The 25,026-nt window shown below is 40.5% G+C and overlaps 1 protein-coding gene across 3 annotated transcripts in view; it reads left to right on the forward strand.

Annotated features, from left to right (window-relative positions):
* Nucleotides 1-25,026, forward strand: part of RTN4IP1 (reticulon 4 interacting protein 1) — a 110,075-nt gene that overhangs the window by 63,230 nt on the left and 21,819 nt on the right. The window contains exons 1-5 of one of the 3 annotated variants that reach the window (XM_007190647.2): nucleotides 86-774; nucleotides 5,288-5,439; nucleotides 6,240-6,308; nucleotides 7,216-7,340; nucleotides 19,847-19,895. In XM_007190647.2, the coding sequence (XP_007190709.2) occupies nucleotides 501-774; nucleotides 5,288-5,439; nucleotides 6,240-6,308; nucleotides 7,216-7,340; nucleotides 19,847-19,895 (669 nt within the window). In that variant the 5' untranslated portion in view covers nucleotides 86-500. Of the gene's footprint in view, nucleotides 1-85; nucleotides 775-5,287; nucleotides 5,440-6,239; nucleotides 6,309-7,215; nucleotides 7,341-19,846; nucleotides 19,896-25,026 lie in introns of those variants that run through there. The other 2 variants (XM_007190649.3, XM_007190648.2) reach the window with 2 other exon arrangements.

The following is a 25,026-nucleotide window of genomic DNA, read 5'->3' on the forward strand; positions in this document are numbered from 1 at the left end:
CAGCACCGAGTGCTCAGATTGGTCGAATTGCAGCCCGAGGAAAATGATCTGTGCACGCGATTGGCTGGCGCCGCTAAGGAAGTCCTGCGGGGAAGTAGAGCTGGTGGCAAGGAGACTCCGGGGGTCGCGGCGGGAGCCTGAAGTGTGTGAATTTCTCTGACATCCTGATCGCGAGCGGAGTCGGTTTGTCCCGCAGAAGGCTCCCGGGACAGGGCAGGATTCTAGCGGTTTTGTTTTTGTTTTTAAGGGGGGGGGGTAAGGGAGGAGGAGAATGGACAGAATACTGACTGGAACGTTAATTGGAGCATTTCAGATGTGAAGAGTAGAGTAGTTCCATACTCTTCTTTCTTCAGTTGCTCCATCAGTGTAACTTAATTTTTGAATTCTCAACTTTGAGACAGGCCAGAGTGTTTGGCAGAATTTGACCGAATTCAGGTGTGAGGGTTTGATCCAGTATAAGTGCCTTTTAATTAGGGCACGCAATTCAACCACTGTTTACGATGGGATTTCTGAAGACCTGTGTACTTAGAAGAAATGCATGCACTGCGGTTTGCTTCTGGAGAAGACAAGTTGTACAGAAGCCTTCGGTTAGAAAGATTAGTACTACCTCTCCAAGGAGCACTGTCATGCCCGCTTGGGTGATAGATAAATATGGGAGTAATGAAGTGCTTCGATTTACTCAGAACATGATGATACCAATGATACACTATCCAAATGAAGTTATTATCAAAGTTCACGCTGCAAGTATAAATCCTATAGATGTTAATATGAGAAGTAAGTTTCAAAAGACATTACTCAATTACCTTTTTTTTTTCTTCAATCTCATCAGGGATTAGTTTTAAAAGGTCAGTTGTTATTGACTACACTTTTTGGGTTAACACAAAGGAATTGTTTAGGGTTTTGACAGTATCTCAGTAGATATTATTTTCAAAATTTTTGAAATTGCAATGTCCACGGTATGCTTTAATCTTTCACGAAATATAAGTTTGAATTGCTTCCAATACTACCTAAAAATGTAAATTGGGACTTGAGAATTGTATCCATAGCTAACTTTCTGGTACACTCTCCTGGGAACTTTGTGATATTCTGAGGTCCGTCACAGGTTTTAGAGGTATGCTTATGTTTTCATATCAGTTCAGAATTTGCATTTTCATAGTAATTTTTATTTCCCTCCCACTAATCACAGCTTTGTTTAATGGTCCAGTGGACAAAGCAGCAAAACAGAATGCCAAGATATGGACACAGTACTTTCCTCATTTTTTTTTTTTTTTTTTTTAGAAGACTTTTTATAGCTACTTTATTTATTTATTTATTTATTTATTTTTGGCTGTGTTGGGTCTTCGGTTCGTGCGAGGGCTTTCTCTGGTTACGGCAAGTGGGGGCCACTCTTCATCGCGGTGCGGGGACCGCTCTTCATCGCGGTGCGCGGGCCTCTCACCGTCGCGGCCTCTCTTGTTGCGGAGCACAGGCTCCAGACGCGCACGCTCAGTAGTTGTGGCTCACGGGCCCAGCCGCTCCGTGGCATGTGGGATCTTCCGAGACCAGGGCTCGAACCCGTGTCCCCTGCATTAGCAGGCAGATTCTCAACCACTGCGCCACCAGGGAAGCCCCTTTCCTCATTTTTGCTGTTGCATTCTGCAAAGTTAAAATACACTTTTCTGTTATGTGCCATCCTCAATGGGAATAATGTTATCTTAATTTCTGCTGGTGAATATTGACAAAGCTTGGAGAGTACTATATTCCTTATGCAATTATTATAGTGCTGAAAAGATTGATTACTATTTGTGAATTACTTTAACTTTGGAAAATAATGACAAAAAATGAGCAATTGAAATGTGGCTAGTCTGGGATGTACAGTTAGTGTAAAATATACACTAGATTTCAAAGGCTTAGTAAGAAAAAAATGAATGTAAAATATCTTATTAATAATTTTATGTTCATTACATATTAACCTGATAATATTTTGGATATATTAAGTAAAATATTATTAACATTAATTTCACTTCTTTCTTTTTATAGTGGCTACTAGAAAATTTTAAGTTAGATATGTGGCTTGCATTATATCTCTATTGGACAGTGCTGATCTAGACATGTGAAGAATAATTGTTACATATTTCTTTGTGGGGAGGGAGTTTGGGGAAAGACTTGGACTCAAAATGTAGCTGGAAAGCTCTATTAAGAATTAATTGAAATGACTTTATGATGATTGCCTCATGAAATACACATTTGTATTCTTTTTGTTCGCTTTAAAGTAATAATTGCTATTACTAGTTGGGCATGTTGTTTCAGTTTATTCCATTTACATTGGGCATGAAGATAATTTAGTTTTTATCGGAATTATCTTTAAGTGGTAGATTTATACCCAGTGACCATTATGTTTTTTTCATTTCCTTGATTATAAGCTCTTTGAAGGTAGATCCCATGCCCTGTCAACTGTAGCCTGTTCTGTGCTTCACATGTGTAGTTGTCATTCAGTCATTATTTTTAAAGTCATTTTATATTTTCATTCTAATTTAAGGTTACAAACTAAAATAAGTGGGTTTTGTCTTCATTTCGATCTGTTAACTTTTCACTTCTTTGAATGCACATGCACGATTTGTATTGTGTACATTTTAACTTCAGTAGATTGGCTGGATCTGGACTTTCTTGGCTGCTATTTAATGTAATATTATAACACATTTTACTTTTATATAGTATTCTTGAGGCATCTTAGTTTTTTATGACTTGACTGGGTAATATTATTTGCAAGTTATCCTCTTTATTTCCTGCTCATGAATTCTTTTTGGAGAATGTGCGATTATCGTTGCAGAAGATACCTGAAATATGGGGAAATAAATAATGAGTATAAGATCGTAAGCTGTAGGGAGCAGTTATTTCCCTTGACAAGAAAGCAAGGACATGTCTGTTTTGAAAGATGAAAGCCAGCTGTTTTTCTGGAGATGTCCACTATTGTTGGACATAAAATCATAGATCATATAAATGGCTAATGAATGATGAATAATCTTAAAACAGAAAAAAAATACAGCCAACAGCATCATACCAACAAAGTTTGGTTTCTTTAGACGGAATTGAAACTTTTGAAACTGATGGCAGATTTAGGATTTTCCAAACCATTCCAACTCTGAACCAAAATGGTCACCTCTAAGAATGGGACAGAGCTCCTAAGGGTTCCCGTTCATTGTGTCACCAGGCAGGTTCTCAGTTCCTAACTACCAGCTGTTTCTGGATTTGGGGCTAGTTTAGCTGGTACCAACGAGCCAGAGTTACTCAGGTGATATCGAGGTGACCAAGAAAACAACCTTGCCCTGCAGGCTGTGTAGCTTAGAGAGGACTGAAGATTTTTTTTTTTTTTTTTGCAGCTCTGAAACAGCAGCTAAAATTTGACATGGCTAAATGCCCGCTTCTGTTGATCAAACCACATAGGAATTTCAGTGAATAATTGTTTAATTGTGTTTGAGAGTGGAAAAGGAATGTAAGACAGGAAAGTAAAATGTGACTTTTGTGAGTATTACATGTGAAGTTTTTTTTTTCCCCTGATAGAAAGCACTCGTAACCAGCCAGCTGGCAAGTATGTAATATTGGCATGGTGGCCATCAGCTTAGATTTTCTGGGACTTTCCCAACTTTCAAACACTTTCTTCCATGTGTCTTGATTTTTATTAAAAACAACTTCTGCAAGCTACCCTCCTGTCAGCCTCTCTCCCTGTATCCTCTACCTCCTGCTGCGTGGATTAACTGTCATTGCTCTCATCTAAGCCCAGCTCTCCACCTGGGTTCTAGACCCCATGCCCTCTCACCCACGCAGGAGCATTGTTTCAGCAGTTCTCTCCTGCATCTTCAGTCTTTTCCTTTCCACTGGATCATTCCCATTTGGCATACAAACTTGCTGTTAATTTCTCCATTCTTAAAGAGGGAAAAAAAAACACTTAAAAATCCTTCCTCTATCGCACTGGTCCCCCTCCAGCCACTGCCCCACTTCTCTGCTCTCCTGTAAGCAAAACTATTTGAAAGAGTTGAATGTTCTCATGGTGTCCAATTCCTCACTCCCATTCTCTCTGTCACCCCATGCCACAGCAACCGCTCCTATGAAGGTCACGAAAGACCGCTGTGTTGTTGGATCCAGTATTTTGTTTTGTTTGTTTGTTTGGGGGTTTTTGTTTTTTAAAAGCCTATTGGCAGCTTTTGAAAGCTTATTTGAAAAACTATCTTCCCCATCAGCAGCATTTGACTTCTTTAGATGACCCTCTTCACTTGGCTTTCTGAACACCTTTTCACTGACCAAGCCTTCTCGGGCTCCTTTGCTGGTTTCTCCTCATCCTTAGGATTTAATGAGGATGAGTGGGAGAAAAGGGGAGACTTACTGAGTGGTTTAGTGATTTTGGAGCATAGATTGTGGTACATGGCACTAGAAAGGTAAGCAGGTTGCTTATCTTGGAGAGCCTTACATAGCAGAAATGTTCTCAGAAGGATGTCGAGCAGAAGAGATGACAACAGTACTATTGTGTCTTAGAAAAGCCATTTTATATGTTGAAGCTGTGTAATAAACTACTTTGGATTATTATAGATATTATAGCCAATTTATTTGAACCAAAAAAATACTGATCAGAGGAATCTTTTCAGCTCTGTTTAGCTGATATTTATGTAAACGTTTTTAAAAATAAAATGATGTATAATAAAGCAGTCAACCTGATTTAACATATCAGAACTGATGCAGCCAAGTGGTTCTTTTCCATTTGGGAACCTTGCACTTAACCCAGAGATGTTCTGGAAACATTTTTTGTGAGGCAGGGACAATTACTCATAGACCAGTGTCAGTGTCAAATACTATACCCATGCCTTATTTATTTGTTTATTAACCAGACAGCTTTAACATTATCTTCTTCACCAGACTTGGCTTCAGATGACTTTGTTGTTTAAAAAGTCTATGAATGAATAAATTAACAAAGAAACCATCTTCAAAGAACAAAGTAAAACCTATAAAAGAAAATACTGAAAGTTCTGAAGACAGTTTCAAAATTGGAATTTCAAAAACAGTGATTGTTAATCAACTATACTCCAGTATAAAATAAAAATTAAAAACAGTGATTACGACTTTCCAAATAATTTTCTTTGAAAGGAGCAACATTCATTGTTTTTATGCTTTCTTGTGTGATGGTAAAAAATTTATAAGGTTGATTACTTTATAATCTGCATCTTGAAGATCTAGAATTGTACCTGGCCTGTAACCCTGCAGTAGTTTTGAAATCATCCCATTCTTTTGGAAGAAACAAATAAATTGTATTTTATAGGTGGCTATGGAGCTACAGCTTTAAATATGAAACGTGACCCTTTACATATTAAAATCAAAGGAGAAGAATTTCCCCTGACTCTGGGCCGGGATGTGTCTGGTGTGGTGATGGAGTGTGGACTTGATGTGAGGTACTTCAAGCCTGGCGATGAGGTGAGTTATCACATTGCACTATTCCTTCTCAAAATTTGCAGATTTAATTCTGCTGCTTTTGGAAATATATTCCATATCGTTGACCTTTTTTTCTTCTTTTCAACAAATATACTGAGCTTTGGCTGGAGCCCTCATTTTCTTGGTTCAGTTCTTCTTTCTGTTGTTTCTAGTTCTGTCACAATAGCTTGCTGTGCTTGAACTTTTCTAAATCTAGTGCTTAAGAATTGCAAGACTTTAAGATATATATGATTGGGACTTTTTAAGTCTTCAAATGACAATTTCTACCTTATGGGTTGGGTTAGATGCTTTTAAAATAGCTGAAGGTTGATATAATCACCTGTCCCTTGTCACTTTGAACTTTTATACCAAGAAATTAAAGTCAGCTTATAATAATAGCTAGCACTGTTCTAGTTGTTTTTCATAAAATAACTCATTTAATCCCTATGAAGTAAGTACAGTTAGGCCCAGTTTACAGGTGAGGAAGTCAAGCTATAAAGAGGTCCCACAGCTAATAAGTGGTAGAGCCAGGATTCAGGCCCCAGAGACTGTGTTCTTACTGGTACTCTAAGTAGCCAGTAAATACAGCAGGATTTACTGGTATCTACCTCCAAAGTGGTTTGACTTGGTAAATCTAGAATCATACTAAATAATACATTGATATCATGTGAAAATAACTCTATTATTTGCTGGATTGCTGACTTGTGCTTTTTTTCACAGGGTGGGGTATGTATTGGGGAACACTCTCATGCTTAGCTTTGGCTTAAAAAGATCTGTTTCTAACGAAGTTGTGTGTGTTTCAGGTCTGGGCTGCAGTTCCTCCCTGGAAACAAGGCACTCTCTCAGAGTTTGTTGTAGTCAGTGGGAATGAGGTAACTCACCAGTTCTGTGCTGAAATGCCACTGGAAAGTAGAAACAAAGACTGACAAATATCTCTGAAATAATTGGAGTTTTTTTTTTTGAGATCAGGTTCAAGTTTTATGGGTAGTTTCGAAAGAACCGAGATAGAGAATAGGAATTTTTAAAAGATCTAAAAAAGTATTGGATGTCGTTTAAATAACACTGGCTGCCAAAGCGTTTATCTTTGTCTTGTGGAACAGGGATTTGGAGCAAGATCTAGAAACGCTGCTGTGTTTCTTGGTTTTATCCAGTATAAATAGTTGAAACCAAATATACCAAGTGGAGCATACCGATTCATCATAAACAGAAGCATGGAAGTATCAAGCTGTTTCAGATAACTTTCAAAACAGGAGTCTAATCAAATCCAGTCAGGAGGGCTAACAATTTAATTAGAAAGAAGGGGGTTAATATTAAGGAAATTGCCTACAGAAGGGAGGGCAGGAAGGGAAAAAGGATTAGAAAAAAGATAAGATTAGAAAAAGTCTGGAAAGATTACCTTCCAGTAAATGGGGATAAAGGAAACAGCTGATCACAAAAACAAACTAGAATGTATTTATGAGGGCTCAAGGTTTATTTGGGTTTATTTCTGGGTATAGTTAGGACTAATGGTATTGTTGAATGTGGTCTTTTTATGAAGCATTAAGCAGCAGTATCTGATAATGTAACCTATAAAACCTTACTGAACCTCTGCGAGGCAGGTTGAGTCATTTGGAGAAATTCCTTAGGGATAATCTTGGAGTAGGGTTTGCAATAACCACTGAACCTGGCCGAGTGTTATATCTCTGAAAATAGTTGGATTCCTGTGAAGAGAGATGTACTTAATTGTGTTCATAGGTTTGCAAGTCATTGCTTATTTTTGACTGTTATCTTCAAATCTAGGTCTCTCACAAGCCCAAATCACTCACTCATACTCAAGCTGCCTCTCTGCCATATGTGGCCCTCACAGCCTGGTCTGCCATAAACAAGATTGGTGGCCTGAATGATAAGAATTGCACAGGAAAACGGTGAGTATCAGTGGTGGCATCTAAAACTCCCTTCTTTCCTTTGGTGACGTCTCTTTGCAGGAGATTTGTCAGAAGCATTAAAACTAGGCTCACTTACATGAGCAGAGTTGTGCTAACAGTTAAAACAATTTCCAAAGAACTCTTGTGCCAGTTTGTACTTTTTTAATCTCATTCTGTTGATTCTTAGCTCAATCCATTGAGAATTGTAAAAATATGTAGATGGATGTTAGGAGTCTGAACCTTCTAAAATGATGCAAAATTTTTGTTTGTCAGTCTCTGGGAAGAAGATCCATAGCTTTCATCAGATTCCTAAAAAGGTTAAGAATGACTTCCTTACAGATTTTAAAGAATGATGGAGTTGCTCTCACACTTGAAGGTTTCTATGAAAAACAGATATAAAGGGTTTGAATATTGTTGAGTTCTCTTAGGCTCTGTGCTCTCTCAGGCTTCTTTAGGCAGTTCTGGTGCTTCCAGGACTTGCAGGTGTGCTTGCTGAGTTTGCAGAAACACAGTGAGTGTTGGATGTTTTTGAGTTCATATTCAGATTCTGCTGCTTTCTAGCTGGGTGGCCCGCTTGGACACTTCTCTTGTGTGAGTTTTGTTTTAGGGGTGAAATGAGATGACGCGTATAAAATCAGTGGTACAGGTTGTGGCAGGCAGAAGGCACTCAGTACGTGGCGGCTACCGCTCTTAGCGATGCAACTACTGTATTCTTTGTGTTTCAGAAAGTTGGCATCATAGAGAAAACGGATGATTTTATTATTTGGTGAGAAAACTAGGCCCTCAGAACCATTCAGTGATGGTGATGAAGGAGAGAGCTGTAGGTCAAATTTTGTTTTCTGGTTGCTAAAGATTGTGCCGGAAAAACAACACGTCTGTGTCATTCTGTACTCCTGTTGTTATGAAACATTGCACTTTACCTTTAATGTGTTGGATTATAGACATTGAATTCAGTGAACGCTTAATAGCTGTATTTCTGAAAGCAGTATAAAGGCTATTCATCTAACGAGGTGCTACCCTTCATCGTAGAATTCAAGGTAAATATTCTAAAGGTCAACGCTGTTTATTTTTTAAGCTTTTGGGCCTTATCATTCTTGAAGTTGCCATTTTGGTCCAACACTTTGTTTAAATTAAATCAGTTTGATCATGTAGATTTTTCTAATGGTTTGTCATAGTTAATAACCTTGCAAAAATCGTGTTCAGGATTTTTAGACGCTTATTATTATTGTAGGCTCTGCAGTGACATTGATGCTTTGTTTTGTTTTTCCCTAAGAGCATTCAGCTTTCTGTGCCCCCATGACCACTCCAGATAGAGAGCTCTCATTCCTTTTGCTGGTTCAGGCCCTCCAGGCATACTTTTCTTAGTATTCTGTAGAAAATGAGTTAAAAACAGATCTAACTATCTCTTGTCTTCCCAGTTTATCGTTGGCTTTGTAGGTACTATGTTATCTTCTGTTTAAGCAGTAATGGCTTGGAGCTGGGGAAGTAGAGACCTGGGTTCCTCTCTCTACACTGCTACTAACTAATCAGCTGACCACATGCATGCTTTTTATGGTCTCCTTGCTGTTTCCACCAAGGTACTGAGTGTAGGACAATGTAGGTTGTTAGGCAAGCTTTGAGAAGTGGAAAGTTTTATACTTATAAAAGTGATTTATATGTTATATTGAGTTGGGTCAATTCATTGATTTAGCCACTTGTTAACCACACTGGAATTAAATCCACTGTAAAGAGCCTCACTGGCTCACATCATGGACTTGTGTCACATTCCCACATGTGTGGTGACTCAGAGGATGCCTTTGTTCCGAGTGGCAGTGAGAGCTTGGCCCTTGGTGCTCTAGGAAATTTGTTTACTGAAATTATTACACATGGGTAGTAATAATGGCCTTCCTCTCCAACTCCTTATTTTTATTTTTTTTTAGAAATTTTAATTAATTAATTTTTTTGTTTTGGCTGCATTGGGTCTTTGTTGCTGTGTGCAGGCTTTCTCTAGTTGCGGCGAGAGGGGGCTACTCTTTGTTGCGGTGCGCGGGCTTCTCATTGCAGTGGCTTCTCTTGTTGCAGAGCACGGGCTCTAGGCGCGCGGGCTTCAGTAGTTGTGGCTCACGGGCTCTAGAGCACAGGCTCGGTAGTTGTGGCACACGGGCTTAGTTGCTCCACGGCATGTGGGATCTTCCCAGACCAGGGCTCGAACCCGTGTCCCCTGCATTGGCAGGCGTATTCCTAACCACTGCACCACCAGGGAAGTCCCTCCAACTCCTTATTTGTGAGAATCACATGAGAGATGTGAGCACCTTAAAATACTGTAAAAATACTTTTACATGAAGAAATTACTATTATAGGGGGATTTTACTAACTTAAATGCAGAGGTTCCGGTGTCCAAAGTAGCTTTTTTTCAGTTTGACTATCCTTTGTGATTGGTGGAGCATATTTTGGCTTCTCTAAGCAATAATTATTCTTTTACTGTTAGCTATTGGCATTAAGGCAGTCTTTAGTCTGCACAAAGCAAATCAGTGTTTGTCATCAAGGACCAACAGTGTTTTTCTAGCCAGTTAATTAAAAAACCTAAAACTAACAATGACAAAAACACCCACCTTGAAAGAATTTACAGGATTTCTTTGTAACAAACAGCTTTTTGAAATTAAGACAAAGCTTTCTAAGGCCTCCATGGTGTTTTGCTTTTCCTTCTTTGTTCTATAATTATATTTCTGTAACAACTGAGCATCAGTTAACCAAGGGGATAATTTAATATTGACATCATGTGTCTTTTTTGCCCACGCTTTGGTATCACTAGAAAAGTCAAGGGGATAATTTAATATTGACATCATGTGTCTTTTTTGCCCACGCTTTGGTATCACTAGAAAAGTCAAACAAAATGATTTCCCTGTTATCAGCTCATCCATAGTTTCTTCATGATTTATTCCGTAGGAACACATAGATAACTCAGGGTTCTCAAGATGAATAGAACTTTTTAAAAAAGTGGTTACACCAGATATTTTTTGAAAAGGGTTCTATTCGATGGTTATATTTATTGGTAGTGTCATGGTCTGCCTGAAATTCATCTCTTGCTGGCAAGTTGTACTTCACTGTTTGCCAGAAGTATTAGAAAGTGTTAGAAATTGAACCATTCCTCCCCCGCAGAATAAATTTCACTTTTAAATTGTGTATACTTGAAACTCAATGAAGTGGATTTAGGAATGCTTTTCCCTCTTTCTTTTTTGAGATTAGGCTTTACGACAATAACACTTTGTCATGTAATTGTAAATTAGGTGTCTGATGAATTCTGTTTATAGAATTAGACAGGCTCAAACATAAACCATTGGATCCACCCGCCCCCCCCCCCCCCGCCCCCCGCCCCCCCCCCCCATATGCTTATGCTTATCCCGGTAATTACAACAGCTTCCTTCTTTTCAGCGGCCTTCACCTGCCTGTCCTTCCCCTACCCGACTCACCTGTTCCTCCGCCCTCTCCACTCCCACCACCCCTGGGGACTTTGGGTTTTCATTTGCACTTTGACTAGGTTGTACAGGGAGAGGGGAAAGGGGAAGGAGAAAGAAACCCCTGTGGCCTAGTTGCTTGGAGAAATCCTGGGGTTGGGAGGAAGGGTGCTGGCTCTGGCCTGGCTATGTGCTGCACATGAATCGCCTCCACCCCAGGCCTGTTTTCCAGGGAGCTCTGGGACGGCTCCGTTAGAGGAATTAGTAGCAAACTCTTTCTGGGCCATTTGTGTTTTACAGATAGTTGCCCCTGTCACCTAGAAAACTATCTTGTGACGTGTAGGAGTCGTTCACTCTTCAGTGCACCGTAACCTCACTTCCGGCTTTGCCGATCAGCTGCAGGTGTTCTCACCGGGGTCATAGCTGACCGAGTTGCCAACCCAACAATACTTTTCAGTTCTTACAATTTGACCTCTGAAGTCTCTGGCGCTGTTGCCCACTTTTGTCATGCTCACTTTTTCTGTGGTTTCAGGGACACTAAACTCCTTTAGTTTTCTTCTTGCCTTTTGGACCAATTCTTATCATTTTTAAAGGCTCCCTTTCTTCCCCCAGCCCTTGAACTGTACCTGCTTTCCCATTGTCTCCCTCCATCTTTCCTGTCTCCCAGGGTTATCTCATCTGCTCCCAGTTTCTTTTTATATTTTGGTAACTTGCAGATCCTATTTCTGACCCCATCCTCTCTACTCAGTTCCATCCAGTTAGGTGTCCCCTTTGCAGCTGAAACTCAACTTGTGCAAAACAAGACTTACCGACGACCACCCTGACGCTTCCTCTGTATTCCTACTGTCAGTTAACTGTGATTTTCCATAAGCCAAGATGTGGTATTGTTCCCAAACCCTGCTCCCTCCCCTTCTGCTGTGCAACTCATTATTGTCCATGTCATGTAAAATTTAGGATTGTTGTCAGATTTGGAAAAATGTCTTCCAAGTTTCTTTACGAGTTGCAAGATTCCAGGGCACCTCACGTTTCCTTGTGCTGTGAATAAGCCCAAAATACTTTTGCATTTTAATTGACAACCTTCATTAACTAGCTTGTTGTTGATATCTTCCCTGTAGTGGTGTCAAATGACAAAAATAATACAATTTAATAACCAGTTTAATATCCTTTATTCAACGGAAAACCGTCCACAAGCGGCGGAGCTCTCTTCCCAAGGGATTTTGGGCAGGACTGTGTTTTATGCAGCTTTAGAAGTGGCAACACAGAAACAAGGCGTGATTGGCTGGGAGGTCTGATTTCCCTATAAGGCTAGCAGGCCCTAGTTTCTAGGGTGAGGTGAGCTAAAGCTGAGTTGGAGGATGGTGATTAGTGCTAGGTTTCCTTGGCTGTGAGGCAGGCTGTGACATGGGCTGGGCCACTGGGGTGGCCTCCATTTTATGGGTCCTGAATCACAAATTAACTTTATCAGTGATGTGTTGTAAGTTTTTACATATCTTTTAATTGGAAGAATTTTCTACAGACCAGCTTCTGGTTCTGTACATTTCAGACTTCGCTTCTCTTTCGCTGCTCATATAATCCAATGCTAGGTACCATGATATTCAGTCTTATCGTAATAAAATGTTATACCTTGTTGTGTTGACTTAGTAGGAAATAGGAATATTCCTGGAAGGCATTCTTAAACCAGGACAACCTGTAATAACTTAACTGTACTCAGAAATTACTATGAACCACATCGGTATTTCCCACTAAGCCCAAAGCAGATGTATTTCCAAATCAAATCTAGTGTCACCTGACAAGAGAGGAAGTATAATGGAGAGGAGAGTAGGAGTGGAAAGAGGCAGCAGTTTTACTGATTGTGGTTAGTAGGGAGGAAAGATAATTTTCCGTCTACGCTTCGGAGTTCTCTGCCGAGACCTCTGTAACAGAAGACAGGGAAACAAGAGAAAAACAAACGGAAGTTTATTAACATGTGCACCTCACGTATACACGAGAGATACCCAGGAAAAATGAGTAACTCAAAGAGTTAGCTTAGAATTCAGGCCAAAATGCCATCTTTAGTTCAAGACAAAAGATAGAGGAGTGTAGGGAAGGCCAGTTGTGGAAAGTTTACCAGGAAAAGCAAGAATAAAGTTAGTTATGCAAATTTAAATTGGTGCCTTCTCCATTGATAAGGGTCTACAGTTATCTCCAGGGATTAACCTTTGTCCTTCTTGGTAAAGAGTAAAGCAAGCACCTTTGCTTTTAGGCAGATAGGGGGAGTACAGAGATTTCTTACATCTACTTCTTCTCAGTTGCCTTCGGCTCTGAATAATCTTATGCCTCAGTGGTATATTTTGGGGTGCTATATTCTTCTGCCCTTCACTAGCATATCTTACTTCTGCAAGTTTTACCAAAGCATATGTCTGTTACCCTAAAACTCGGTTCGCCTCTTGGCGGGTGTCAAGCCAAAAGACACAACCACGCCAAAGATAAGGAGAAGGAAGCACTTGTAATATTATCACTTGCAGCAAGTAAGGAGAACGCGGGGGCTCTTTCCCAAAGCAGTCTCTCTCCAAACAGCAAAATTGGGTAAGTTTTAAGCTAAGAGAACATGAATATTCATGAAGGGGCTTGGCCTTTAGTTGATTGAAGTCACAAGGGTCAGAAGGGTCAGAAGTCAGAAGTCACAAGGGTCAGAAAAGGGCAACATCATCCCTTAGGTTCCAGTTCATCTGGTGGTTGAGCACTTCAGGCTAATCTTTATCATTGACAGAACTGGGAGTCATTACAACTGACATATTATCTTTGCTATTGTTACTTTTCTTGCCTGATAAGAGTTATTTCTGCATTCTTTTGTTCCCTTAAGACCGTTAATTACTGAGACCTGTTCAAGGGCAAGCATTGTGGCCAGGCTTATATCACAAAATGGTTTAGGCCAAAAAATGGCATCTCTTCTGTCAAGAAAGTCCAGCCTGGTTCTCTTTCTCTGGGGATCCCCTACCCTATCTGCTTACATGTCCATTCAGATACATTGATGGGGCTCTTCTCCAGGCCTTGTGTAAGTGGGAGGGACTGAAGCTTAAGCTTCACTGGCTCTGTAGGGGAGGAAAAATATCTCTTTCCTCTGCTCTTTTAAGTCTTGGCTGGGGCCCCCGTAACAAAAGGCAGATAAATTAACAGAGAAAAGCATACACATTTATTTGTTTGTAAGTTTTATGCAACATGGGAGCCCTTATAAGGAAATGAAGACCCAAAGAAGTGGTTAAACCTGAGCATTTTTTTTTTTTTTAAATTGAAGTACAGTTGACATACAGTATTATGTTAGTTTCAGGTGTACGACACATGATCCGACAATCAAATGTATTACAAAACGGTCACCACAAGTCCAGTAACCATCTTTCACCATACAAAATTATTACAGTATTATCGACTGTATTCTTTATGCTGTATATTACATCCCCATGACTTACTTATTTTATCACTGTAAGTTTTTATCTCTTAATCCCCTTCACCTATTTTGCCCAAGTCTCCTTCCCTTCTGACAACCACCTATTTGCTCTCTGTATCTGTAAGTCTGTTTCCTTTTTTTTTTTAAATTTTTTGGCCGCGCGGCGTGTGCGATCCTACTTCTCCAACCAGGGATCGAACCCGTGCCCCCTGCACTGGAAGCACAGAGTCTTAACCACTGGACCGCCAGGGAAGTCCCTGTTTCCATTTTTTTTGTTTGTTTATAAATTTATTTATTTATTTATTTTATTTTTTGGCTGCATTGGGTCTTCGTCGCTGCGCGTGGGCTTTTTCCAGTTGCATTGAGCGGGGGCTACTCTTCGCTGCGGTGCGTGGGCCTCTCATTGCGGTGGCCTCTCTTGCCGCGGAGCACAGACTCTAGGCGTGCGGGCTTCAGCAGTTGTGGCACACGGGCCTAGCCGCTCCGCAGCACGTGGGATCTTCCCAGACCAGGGCTCGAACCCGTGTCCCCTGCATTGGCAGGCGGATTCTTAACCACTGCACCACCAGGGAAGTCCCCCCTGTTTCCATTTTTAAACCCGAACATTTTTATGCCAGCTTTGATGAAGAGTGGAGAGTCGTGAAAAAAAACGTGATAGGACAAACATATGCGCCAAGTGTAGTACACTGAGAAAACTTAGCAAGGCCTGTTCTGAGTCCTCACTGTGTCCCATCTTGGAGATAAGGTGCTCTTTTCCTCCAGGTATAGGGCGCACACCTCTCACACGAGGGTCTTATGACCAGCTTCATGGGAGAAGATCAGAGAGTCCTTCCCTCACATGCTGTTTCTCAAATTCCTTCAGCTTAAAATATTCAGTCTGCTAAGGTGCCGTATGTTCGGGTGGCACTTCCTGAATCCTGTCACTTCCATGGTAAACCTCCTCTGACCATGCTACTTCTCTCATCCATTCTCGTGTTGCCATCATAAATGAGCCTTCCCTCTGTCTTCCTTCCTCTGCTTTGCACCAGATGGAAGGAACCAGTGTCTTGGGATGGTTCCCACTGCCTGTCCCATTTGGGGAGATGTGTTCCCAGTACCCCAGGTTGAAATTCTGAGTACATGTCCCCCAGAACCATCGTTATACTGTGTATGAGGTTCTTGGTCCATTATGGGTTAATCAAACCTTTTTAAAGGGCTACCCTGGGCATCTTGCCAAGATGTATAAATAGCTTTGTTTTAATGGGAGAATATGTTTAAAGTTCCAAACAACTAATTTACACATGAACTCTTCTGTAAATTGGGGAATGTCTGCATGAATTATGGAGGAGTAGAAGGGGACCCACAAACCCAGGCTGTCTTAGTCATGTTTGGTTGATTTATTTTGTAATTCTGTTCCCCTTATTCAGATTAAGTTTCTCACTTAAGGGAATAAATTTAGCATATTATGATATGCTTTGCTATCTTTCACCCATTTTTCCTCCAGATTTAAAAGTAGTGTGTGAAACTAAAAAAGATGAGTTTATACATTTTCAGCATCATCCTTATCTTTTAAAGACCATTTATTTCTACTGATGGAAGATTTAGCCGTATTTAAATCAGCTTTGTTTCGGAGCCATTAGGACTTAATGAAGGGCACTCTACTCTTGTGACTTTTTTTTTCCCATTACAAGTATGTGGTCTGGGGGGAATCGTGAAGGTCATATACTTCTACGTTAGAAAGGTGGAGAAACTAAATATAAGCTTAAATTAGATTGAAAATGCCAATTCGCATTCACTAACACCTAGAGTACACCTCTGTGATTATCATTTCATAGCTGATGAATCTGAGGCCTAGAGATTCAGTTAATGAGAGAGTTGGGACTAGATCCCAGGTCTCTGGATATCTGGCCCTGGCATTCAGAGATTTCTGGGGCTTAGCCAGAATGTAGAAATTTGAAAGGCAATTCCCTACTTCTGGATCGCCTGCTGTTTTGTAGTATGTTTCATATATTTTTTATGTGTAAGGCAATTAGGGTGTTGATGCCTTGTCTCGTAAGATTGTGATACTGAAAAATGTGATTGTAGAGGACTTAGGTGCCCAGATGCTAAATACAAAGTGACTCAGTCATGGGAAGGAAACTAGTTGCTCCGCAGCATGTGGGATCTTCCCGGACCAGGGCTCGAACCCATGTCCCCCGCATTGGCAAGTAGATTCTTAACCACTGCACCACCAGGAAAGCCCTCTCTCATATTTTTACATCAGCCACAATGCAGTTCCCACTGACTGCCAAAGAAGCTTTGCGTGGGGACTTAGGAAGTAAGAGAAGAATGTGACTAAAATTCTTGGCAATTTTGAATTATAGTGCTTTTTGTAAAGACAGTATTTCCTGGGCCCTTACTCTTTATAAACCGATAAGCAATACGTAGAAGATACAGCAGTACACCTTTCTTCACTCTACAAATAGGCTACTACTTCGGTGAAGTTTGAATATATTTCACGACCATTATAGCAAGCTGGGTAGAAAGTATTCCCACTATATAGCACTGAAGTGAAGGGCCACAGGGGTTAAGCAACAGCAGTATTTTCCCTTTGTATTGAAAGTGCTTTGAAGAGTACAAGAATAGTTCCTTCAGCCATAGGGCTTCAAACCATGGAGGACCAGCTGACTTATTGCTGGCTTGAAAAATATATTTGCCTGCTGTCCGTTTTGGGGACTTTCTTTGTTTAAAGAAACGTACAGGCCCTGGTTGAACCTGCACAAAACATGGAGTTTGCATGACCGGAGAATGAATGGTGTGCCCCCAGGGCTGCTCCACAAACTGACCTGCTTCTGTAGCGCTTCTTTGGGCTTGCTCCTTGCCTGTTTTGCGCTCGCGGGCGCCGTCAAGTGGCACCGTCAGGAACTGAAGGTGCTAATGCAGAACCACTCCCTCTTCCACCAAGCGCTGCTAAGAAACACATTTTTGCTTTTTCATATGGAGGAGTGAGACTGCTTTGAATCAAGAGTTACAGGGAAGCCATGAACTGACAATAATGAGTTGGAGATGTGTCTGGCCATTGGATCCTTAAGCAGCCATTGTATTTGGTATCCTCTTAATTCTCAGGGTGAGAATTAGAAATTCATTTCAAGCTTTTCTTTATTGGAAGAAATTTTAATGCAGTCTTTCAAATAGCCAGGTGATTCCCTCATTTGGGGTAGTAGCAATTGTTGTTAATTGTAGGATATAATGCTGATTTAGATTATTTTTATTTATTAATTTTTTTTTTTGGCTGCATTGGGTCTTCGTTGCTGTGCACGGGCTTTCTCTAGTTGCGGCGAGCGGGGGCTACTCTTTTGTTGCGGTGCGCAGGCTTCTCATTGCGGTGGCTTCTCTTTGTGGCGGAGCACGGGCTCTAGGTGTGTGGGCTTCAGTAGTTGCAGTGCTCGGGCTCAGTGGTTGTGGCTTGCGGGCTCTAGAGCACAGGCTCAGTAGTTGTGGCGCATGGGCTTAGTTGCTCTGTGGCATGGGGGATCTTCCCGGACCAGGGATCGAACCCGTGTCCTCTGCATTGGCAGGGGGATTCTCAACCCCTGCGCCACCAGGGAAGTCCCTAGATGATTTTTAAAGTCAAGCAACATTGATCAGGCATCTGCTACACCCAGGATAGTATGGCTGGTGCTGGGCGTAATATGAGGTCTCTGTCCTCAGAGTCTTGCAGAATGGCCTGGGCAGCAAGCATGTGAATGAAAGTTAACAACGTGTCCAACACCAAATGCGGGCAGGGATGTCAGGATCAGGGCTATCTCTAGGGTATTGCGCAGGCAAACTGGGATTTGAGCCTTTGAGGGAAGGGAGACCTCAGCAGGCAGTGAAAGGCATTTGAGAGCCTGAGGCATGGGCCAGCATGCATGGGACTTGGGGTTCCAAGTGAGGGGACTGGGGAGGCTCAGGTGGAGAGTTCTGTTCCAGAAATAGAGGAAGTCGGAGTTGCAAAAAAGATTAGATTGTGAAGAACTTAAATGAGAGTTTGACTAGTTACATTTCTATAAGAATGTGCCAAAATAAGAGGGTAAAATATCCCATGGATGAACTAATTTTGGGATGTATCTGTGAAGCAGTCTTAGTGCTTCTCCCCTCCCCCACCGTGCCCCCATTTAGGAAGCATTAAAGCTATTAAATGTGTGAATTGAAGGATTTTGGAGGAGTTGATCTTTAAAGTTTCTTTTATTCTTCACAATTTATAATTCCATGAAATTAAAAGTCACTCTTCTAAAAGGAACATCATTTTCAAAAAGACTTGTCTTAATTACATTTGCTGGTAATTTGGTGGTAATTTCAAAGGGAATAGCTGGCTTACAAATATTACTAATAACTTCTAAGATCTAAAGGGTGACAACCAGCCTTCTGTGATTTGGGTAAGAGGGAAAAAAAAATAAAATGAAACTAGGGTTAAGATTGTAGACAGAATGTATGTTCCAGGTGTACCTGATTGAGATAGGTGACAAAATTCCCTGCACTTTCCAGCAGCCAAGTCAAAGAGGGACCCACAACCTGCAGTTACACAATTTGCAGTGACAGATAAATAGAAGCATAGCTACTGCCACCAACTTAGCCTTCAGAAAAATGTTTTTTTCCTGTGGGCACTCATAAAGAGAATTCTCAGGGAGAATTCTCTCAACAGTATCTCCTTAGCTAATGTAGTGTCAAATATCAAACGGACACTTTTTATAATGTCTCTCAGCCTAGACTGGTAACAGAACACCAAAGTGCAGTTCAGTACAAACAATTTTCTGAGGACCTGAATCTCTGCAGCCTAGGGAAGGCAGTTCACTGGAGCTCTAGCTTAATTCAGAATAAAATGTGAGAATATGTAAAGCAGAGATTCTTGACTAGTGATTTTCTTTTGAATCATGCCTTCTTTGGGAAATTGATGATAAGCCTGGATCCTTCTCCCCAACGCACATATGCATGATCTCACCAAATTTTGCATGTTATTTCAGTCAGTTCACAATTTCACAGGGTTCACACCCTCACACAGTTCTCACCAGCACTCATCCACAAACTCCAGGCTGCACATCCTTGGTCTAGAGTGGCAGGAAGACTACATGCAGTAAGGAAACATGGTAAAAACCTGGAGCACAAGCATGTTTGTGCTGATACAACAGATTCATCTGCTTAACAAGAAGCCAAATTGAAGATAAGATTGGTTTCCATTTATGAAAGCTGGTGAGCGTGGTGGGACGTGCCTGAACAAAAGACGTTTATTCCACTTTGGCAAGAATGTGGTCAGGAATGTGATTTTTCTTAGAGAGCAACTGAATATACTGTAACACACTAAAAAGGATCCCAAAGCTCCCTCTTATAGAGAAAGCTATGGTAATTTAAGCCTAGAAAAACTGTAAGACAGATGTTACCAAGAAGCATCTGAGCTACTTTAAAAAATACAAATCATTGGTATTTTTGGTATATTGTATTCTTGGCAAAGAGTTCATAGTATGTCTAACTTTAAGCACTTATAGGTTCTTGGTGAACCTAAAAAATCCTTGTGTAGTAGAATCTTGGGAAGCTGAATGATTTTGTTTGCTTTGGGGATTATCTGAGCCAGTTACATGTTGAAAATGTCTTGTTTGTTTATCCAGTTATGTTGGCTTAATATTTTCATTAGTTATAGTTTTTTTGCATTGCAGTGTTTTAATCTTGGGTGCTTCAGGAGGAGTTGGTACTTTTGCTATACAGGTAAGACAGTTTCTTTATCTTGTGAATAGGAAGATTATTATTTTCATGAATTTATAAATTTATATATTGTGAACTATTTTTCCTTGAAAGGTGAGAGAAATTACATTCATTGTGATTTCAGCTTGCTCTTCTAAGAAGGAAATTTTCTAATGTAGAAGGAAGTGTTAACCTTTCCAGTGGTTTAATGTATGAGTGAGTTTGTGGCTGTCCTATATAACAAATGTAGGAAAGCTTTTAAGGAAGAAGACCATGGGCAGTGAAAGTGGATGGAAGTTGGCAATTCTGTAGAAATTGATAAGCTGGTTCTAAAATATATATAGAAATGCAATAGCCAAAATGCTGTATAAAAATGACAGTACTCCCCCAAAGTGATCTACAGATTCAGTGCAGTCTTATCAAAATGGCAGCTGCCTATTTTTTGCATAAATGGCCAAGCTGAACCTAAAATGCATATGGAATTGCAAGGGACCCCAAATTGCCAAACAATCTTGAAAAAGAACAAAATTGGAGGACTCACACTTCTCTAATTTAAAACTTATTACAAAACTACAGTAATCAAAACAGTGGTACTGGCATAAAGATAGATATATAGATCAATGGAACAGAATAGAGCATCCAGAAATAAACCTATGGTCAGTTGATTTATTTTTTAAAGGTTTATTTTATTTTATTTTTGGCCACACCACAGAGCATGTAGGATCTTAGTTCCCTAACCAGGGATCCAACCTGTGCCCCCCTGCAGTGGAAGCACAGATTCTTAACCACTGCACCACCAGGGAAGTCCCAGTGGCCAATTGATTTTTGACCTGGGTGGCAAGACCATTAAACAGGGGAAAGAATAGTCTTTTCAGTGAATGGTATTGGAGCAACTAGATGCACATGCAAAAGGATGAAGTTGGACCTCTACCTCACGTCATATGTGAAAACTAATTCAAACTGGATTAAAGACCTAAATGTAAAAGCTAAAACCATAAAACTCTTAGAAGGAAACATAGGAATAAATCTTCGTACATTGGATTTGGCAATAGATTCTTAGAGGTGACACCAAAAGCACAAGCAAAGGAAGGAAAAATTAGATGAATTGGACTTCATTAAATTCAAAACTTTTGTGCATCAAAGGATACTATCAAGAAAGTAAAAAGACAACACACAGAATGGGAGCAGATATTTACAAATCATGTATCTAATAAAGGTATGGTATCCAGAATATGTAAAGAACTCTCACAACTCAACAACAAAAAGACAATCCAGTTAAAAAATCAACAAAGGACTTGAACAGACATTTCTTAAAAGAAGATATAAAAATGGGCAGTAAGTTGATGGAAAGATGTTCAACATCATTAGTTATTAGGGAAATGCAAATCAAAGCTGCAATTGAATGATTGGCTTAAGGAGATTGTGTGTGTGTGTGTGTGTGTATACACAATGCAATATTACTCAGCCATAAAATATGAAATATTGCCATTTGTAGCAACATGGATGGACCTAGAGAATATTATGCTTAGTGAAATAAGTCAGAGAAAGATAAATACTGTATGATATCACTTATATGTAGAATCTAAAAAAAAGTAATACAAATGAATCTATATACAAAACAGAAACAGACATAGAAAATAAACATATGGTTACCAAAGGGGAGAGGGGGAAGGGACAAATTAGGAGTATGGGATTAATAGATACAAACTACTATCCATAAAATAGATAAGCAACAAGGGTTTACTGTGTAGCACAGGGAATTATACCCAATATCTTCTAATAACTTATAATGGAATATAATATGCAAAAAAACCCCTGAATACCTGAAATTAACACAATATTGTAAATCAACTACACTTCAATTAAAAAAAAAACCACAATGAGATATCACTTCACACCTACTAGGATGGCTATTAAAAAAATGGAAAATAACAGTGTTGGCAAGGATGTAGAGAAATTGAAACCCTCATATATTGCTAGTGGGAATGTAAAATGGTGCAGCTACAGTGGGAAAAAATTTGGCAGTTTCTTAAAATTGTTAATTTTATGTTGAACATAGAATTACCCTATGACCCAGCAATTCCATTTCTAGGTATATACCCGAGAGAAATGAAAACCTATGTTCAAACAAAAACTTGTATACAAATGTTCATAGCAGCATCAATATTCATAATGGACAAAGAAATGGCAGCAACCCTAATGTCTATCAACTGATGAATAGAAAAACAAAATGTGGTATATATACACAATGGAATGTTATTTAGCCATCAAAAGGAGTGAAATTCTGCTACATAATACAACATGGATAAGCCTTCAAAACATTATGCTAAGTGAAAGAATTCAGACACAAAAGGTCACATTTTTGTATGATTCCATTTATGTCATGTCCAGAAGAGGCAAATCCATAGAGACAGAAAGCAGATTAGTGGTTGCCAGGGGCTGGGGGGAAGAGGGAATGGGGAATGATTGCTTGATGGGTGTGGGTTTATGTTTGGGGTAAGGAAAATGTTCTGGAATTAGATAGTGGTGATGGTTGCACAACATTGTACTAAAAGCCACTGAATTATACACTTTAAAATTGTTAAAATTATGAATTTTGTGTAAATTTTACCGCAAACAAAGCAAAGTGCCCCAAGCCTCTAGGAACGGGATGGCGCCTAGTGGCTGCTCCCATTGTGGTCACGTGCTTAACTGGCCGGCTGCTGGGAGAGCAGGCTTGATTAAGCCCCCCTCAGGATGAGGGGAGAGGCCCTTTCCGCAATAGGGGCTAGTGAGCGCACTCAGAGGCTCTGCCACATGGCTTTACAGGAGGGAGAATTTGGGTGCTATCCTCCTCCCCAGACCCCGCCTCAGACCTTTTGAGGACCAGGATAGTGCTGGCGTTTCTCATCCACTGCTCACTGAATTGGGAGAGAGGGGAAAGGACTCCCAGGAGATGCACACCTTGACTTCTTTCTAATTCACCATTAGATACTGCTATGGTCTGAATGTTTGTGTCCCTCCAAAATTCATATGTTGAAGTCCTGATGCCCAAAGTGATGGTATTGGGGCCTTTGGGAAGTGATTAGGTCATGAGGGCGGAGCATTCGTGAATGAGATTAATGCCCTTATGAAAGAGGCCCAGCAGAGCTTCTTAGCCCTTCTACCATGTGAGGACACAGAGAAGGCACTGGTTATGAAGCAGGAGGAGGGCTCTGAACACATCAAGGTGTTGACACCTTGATCTCGGACTTCCAGCCTCCAGAACTGTGAGAAATACGTTCCTGTTGTTTATAAAGTACCCAGTCCGTGGTATGTTGTTATAGCAGCCCAAATGGACTAAGACAGATACCCAGGGCCTAATCCACAGGTGGTCAGTAAATGTGGGTTAATGAATAAGTAAATGGAAGAAAGGAAAAGAGGGAGGAAGGGAGGGAGGAAAAGAGAAATATCATACCCTGCTGATTAGAGTGTAATTGGTACAACCAGTTTGGAAAATAATTTGGCACCATATAGTAACTCTGAATATAAATTGCTCTATGAAAACCTAACAGTTTTACGAATGTACTCTGTAGATAGGCATATGGTCATGCCTCAGTATACCAACCTCAGAACCAACCTCAGATTGGTTCCAGGATCCCCTTGGATACCAAAATCCACGGGTGCTCAAGTCCCTTATATAAAATGGCATAGTATCTGTATATAACCTACACACATCCTCCTGTATAATTTAAATATTCTTTAAATTACTTGTAATACCTAAACACAATGTAAATGCTTTGTAAGTAGTTGCAAGTATACTGTTAATTCAGGTTTTGCTTTTCGGAACTTTCTCAAATTTTTTTCCCAAATATTTTCAATCCCTGGTTGGTTGGTTGAATTCAACCATGTGGAGTTCTTGGATACAGAGGGTCAACTGTACATGCATGTTCACCAAAAGATATGTACCAGAATTACATGTATTATCCCCCAACTGGAAACAACTCAAATGGCCCTCAACAGTAAAATGGGGAAGTACATTGCAGTGTATTCTTACACTGGAACATTACACAGCCATGGAAACAAACTATAGTTGTGTGCAATGAAGTAGATGAATCTTACAAGTAGGAAGAAGTCAGAAACAAGAGAACACCTTATATGGTTCCATTTAATGACACTCAGGAACAGGTGAAACTATACAATAGTGTTTAAGGCTGCTTATCTAGATAGTAAATCTCTTTACAAAAAGGCGGGGGCGGGGTGGGGGGGTTGGGGAGGCTCATGTAAAAGTCCTGATGGTTGTTATTACTTCTAAGGGAGTGAGGGGGGTTTTGACTGGGAGGGGGAAGTGAGGAGATGTTCTAGTTCTTAATCTTGAGTGATGCTTAAGATAGTGTTTGCTTTATAATAATTTGTTAAACTGTACATTTATATTCCATGCACTTTTCTCTGTGTGTTATGTTTCACAATGAACATATTTTAATAAGATTAAACGGTTGAGTAATAGATAAATATCAAGGTAGAATAACATATCTACGGACAATGAAAACACATTGGAAAACATCAAAATGAAACCGGCAATTTCAAAAACAAGCTAAAAAAAAGGTTAAAAATACGATAGAGGGCTTCCCTGGTGGCGCAGTGGTTGGGAGTCTGCCTGCCAATGCAGGGGACACGGGTTCGAGCCCTGGTCTGGGAGGATCCCACATGCCGCGGAGCGGCTAGGCCCGTGAGCCACAATTACTGAGCCTGTGTGTCTGGAGCCTGTGCTCCGCAACAAGAGAGGCCGCGATAATGAGAGGCCCGCGCACCGCGATGAAGAGTGGCCCCTACTTGCCCCAGCTGGAGGGGGCCCTCGCACAGAGGCGAAGACCCAACACAGCCATAAATAAATAAATAAATTAATTAAAAAAAAAAAAAAGTTTCAAGCCCTGGTCCAGGAAGATCCCATATGCCACGGAGCAACTAAGCCTGTGCGCCACAACTACTGAGCCTGCGCTCTAGAGCCCGTGAGCCACAACTACTGAGTCCGTGCGCCACAACTACTGAAGCCTGCATGCCTAGATCCCGTGCTCCACAGCAAGAGAAGCCACCGCAATGAGAAGCCTGTGCACGGCAATGAAGAGTAGCCCCCGCTCGTCGCAACTAGAGAAAGCCTGCGCAGCAACAAAGACCCAATGCAGCCAAAAATAAATTA

Source organism: Balaenoptera acutorostrata, chromosome 14, assembly GCF_949987535.1.
Source record: "Balaenoptera acutorostrata chromosome 14, mBalAcu1.1, whole genome shotgun sequence".
In the NCBI taxonomy this organism is placed as follows: Eukaryota; Metazoa; Chordata; class Mammalia; order Artiodactyla; family Balaenopteridae; genus Balaenoptera; species Balaenoptera acutorostrata.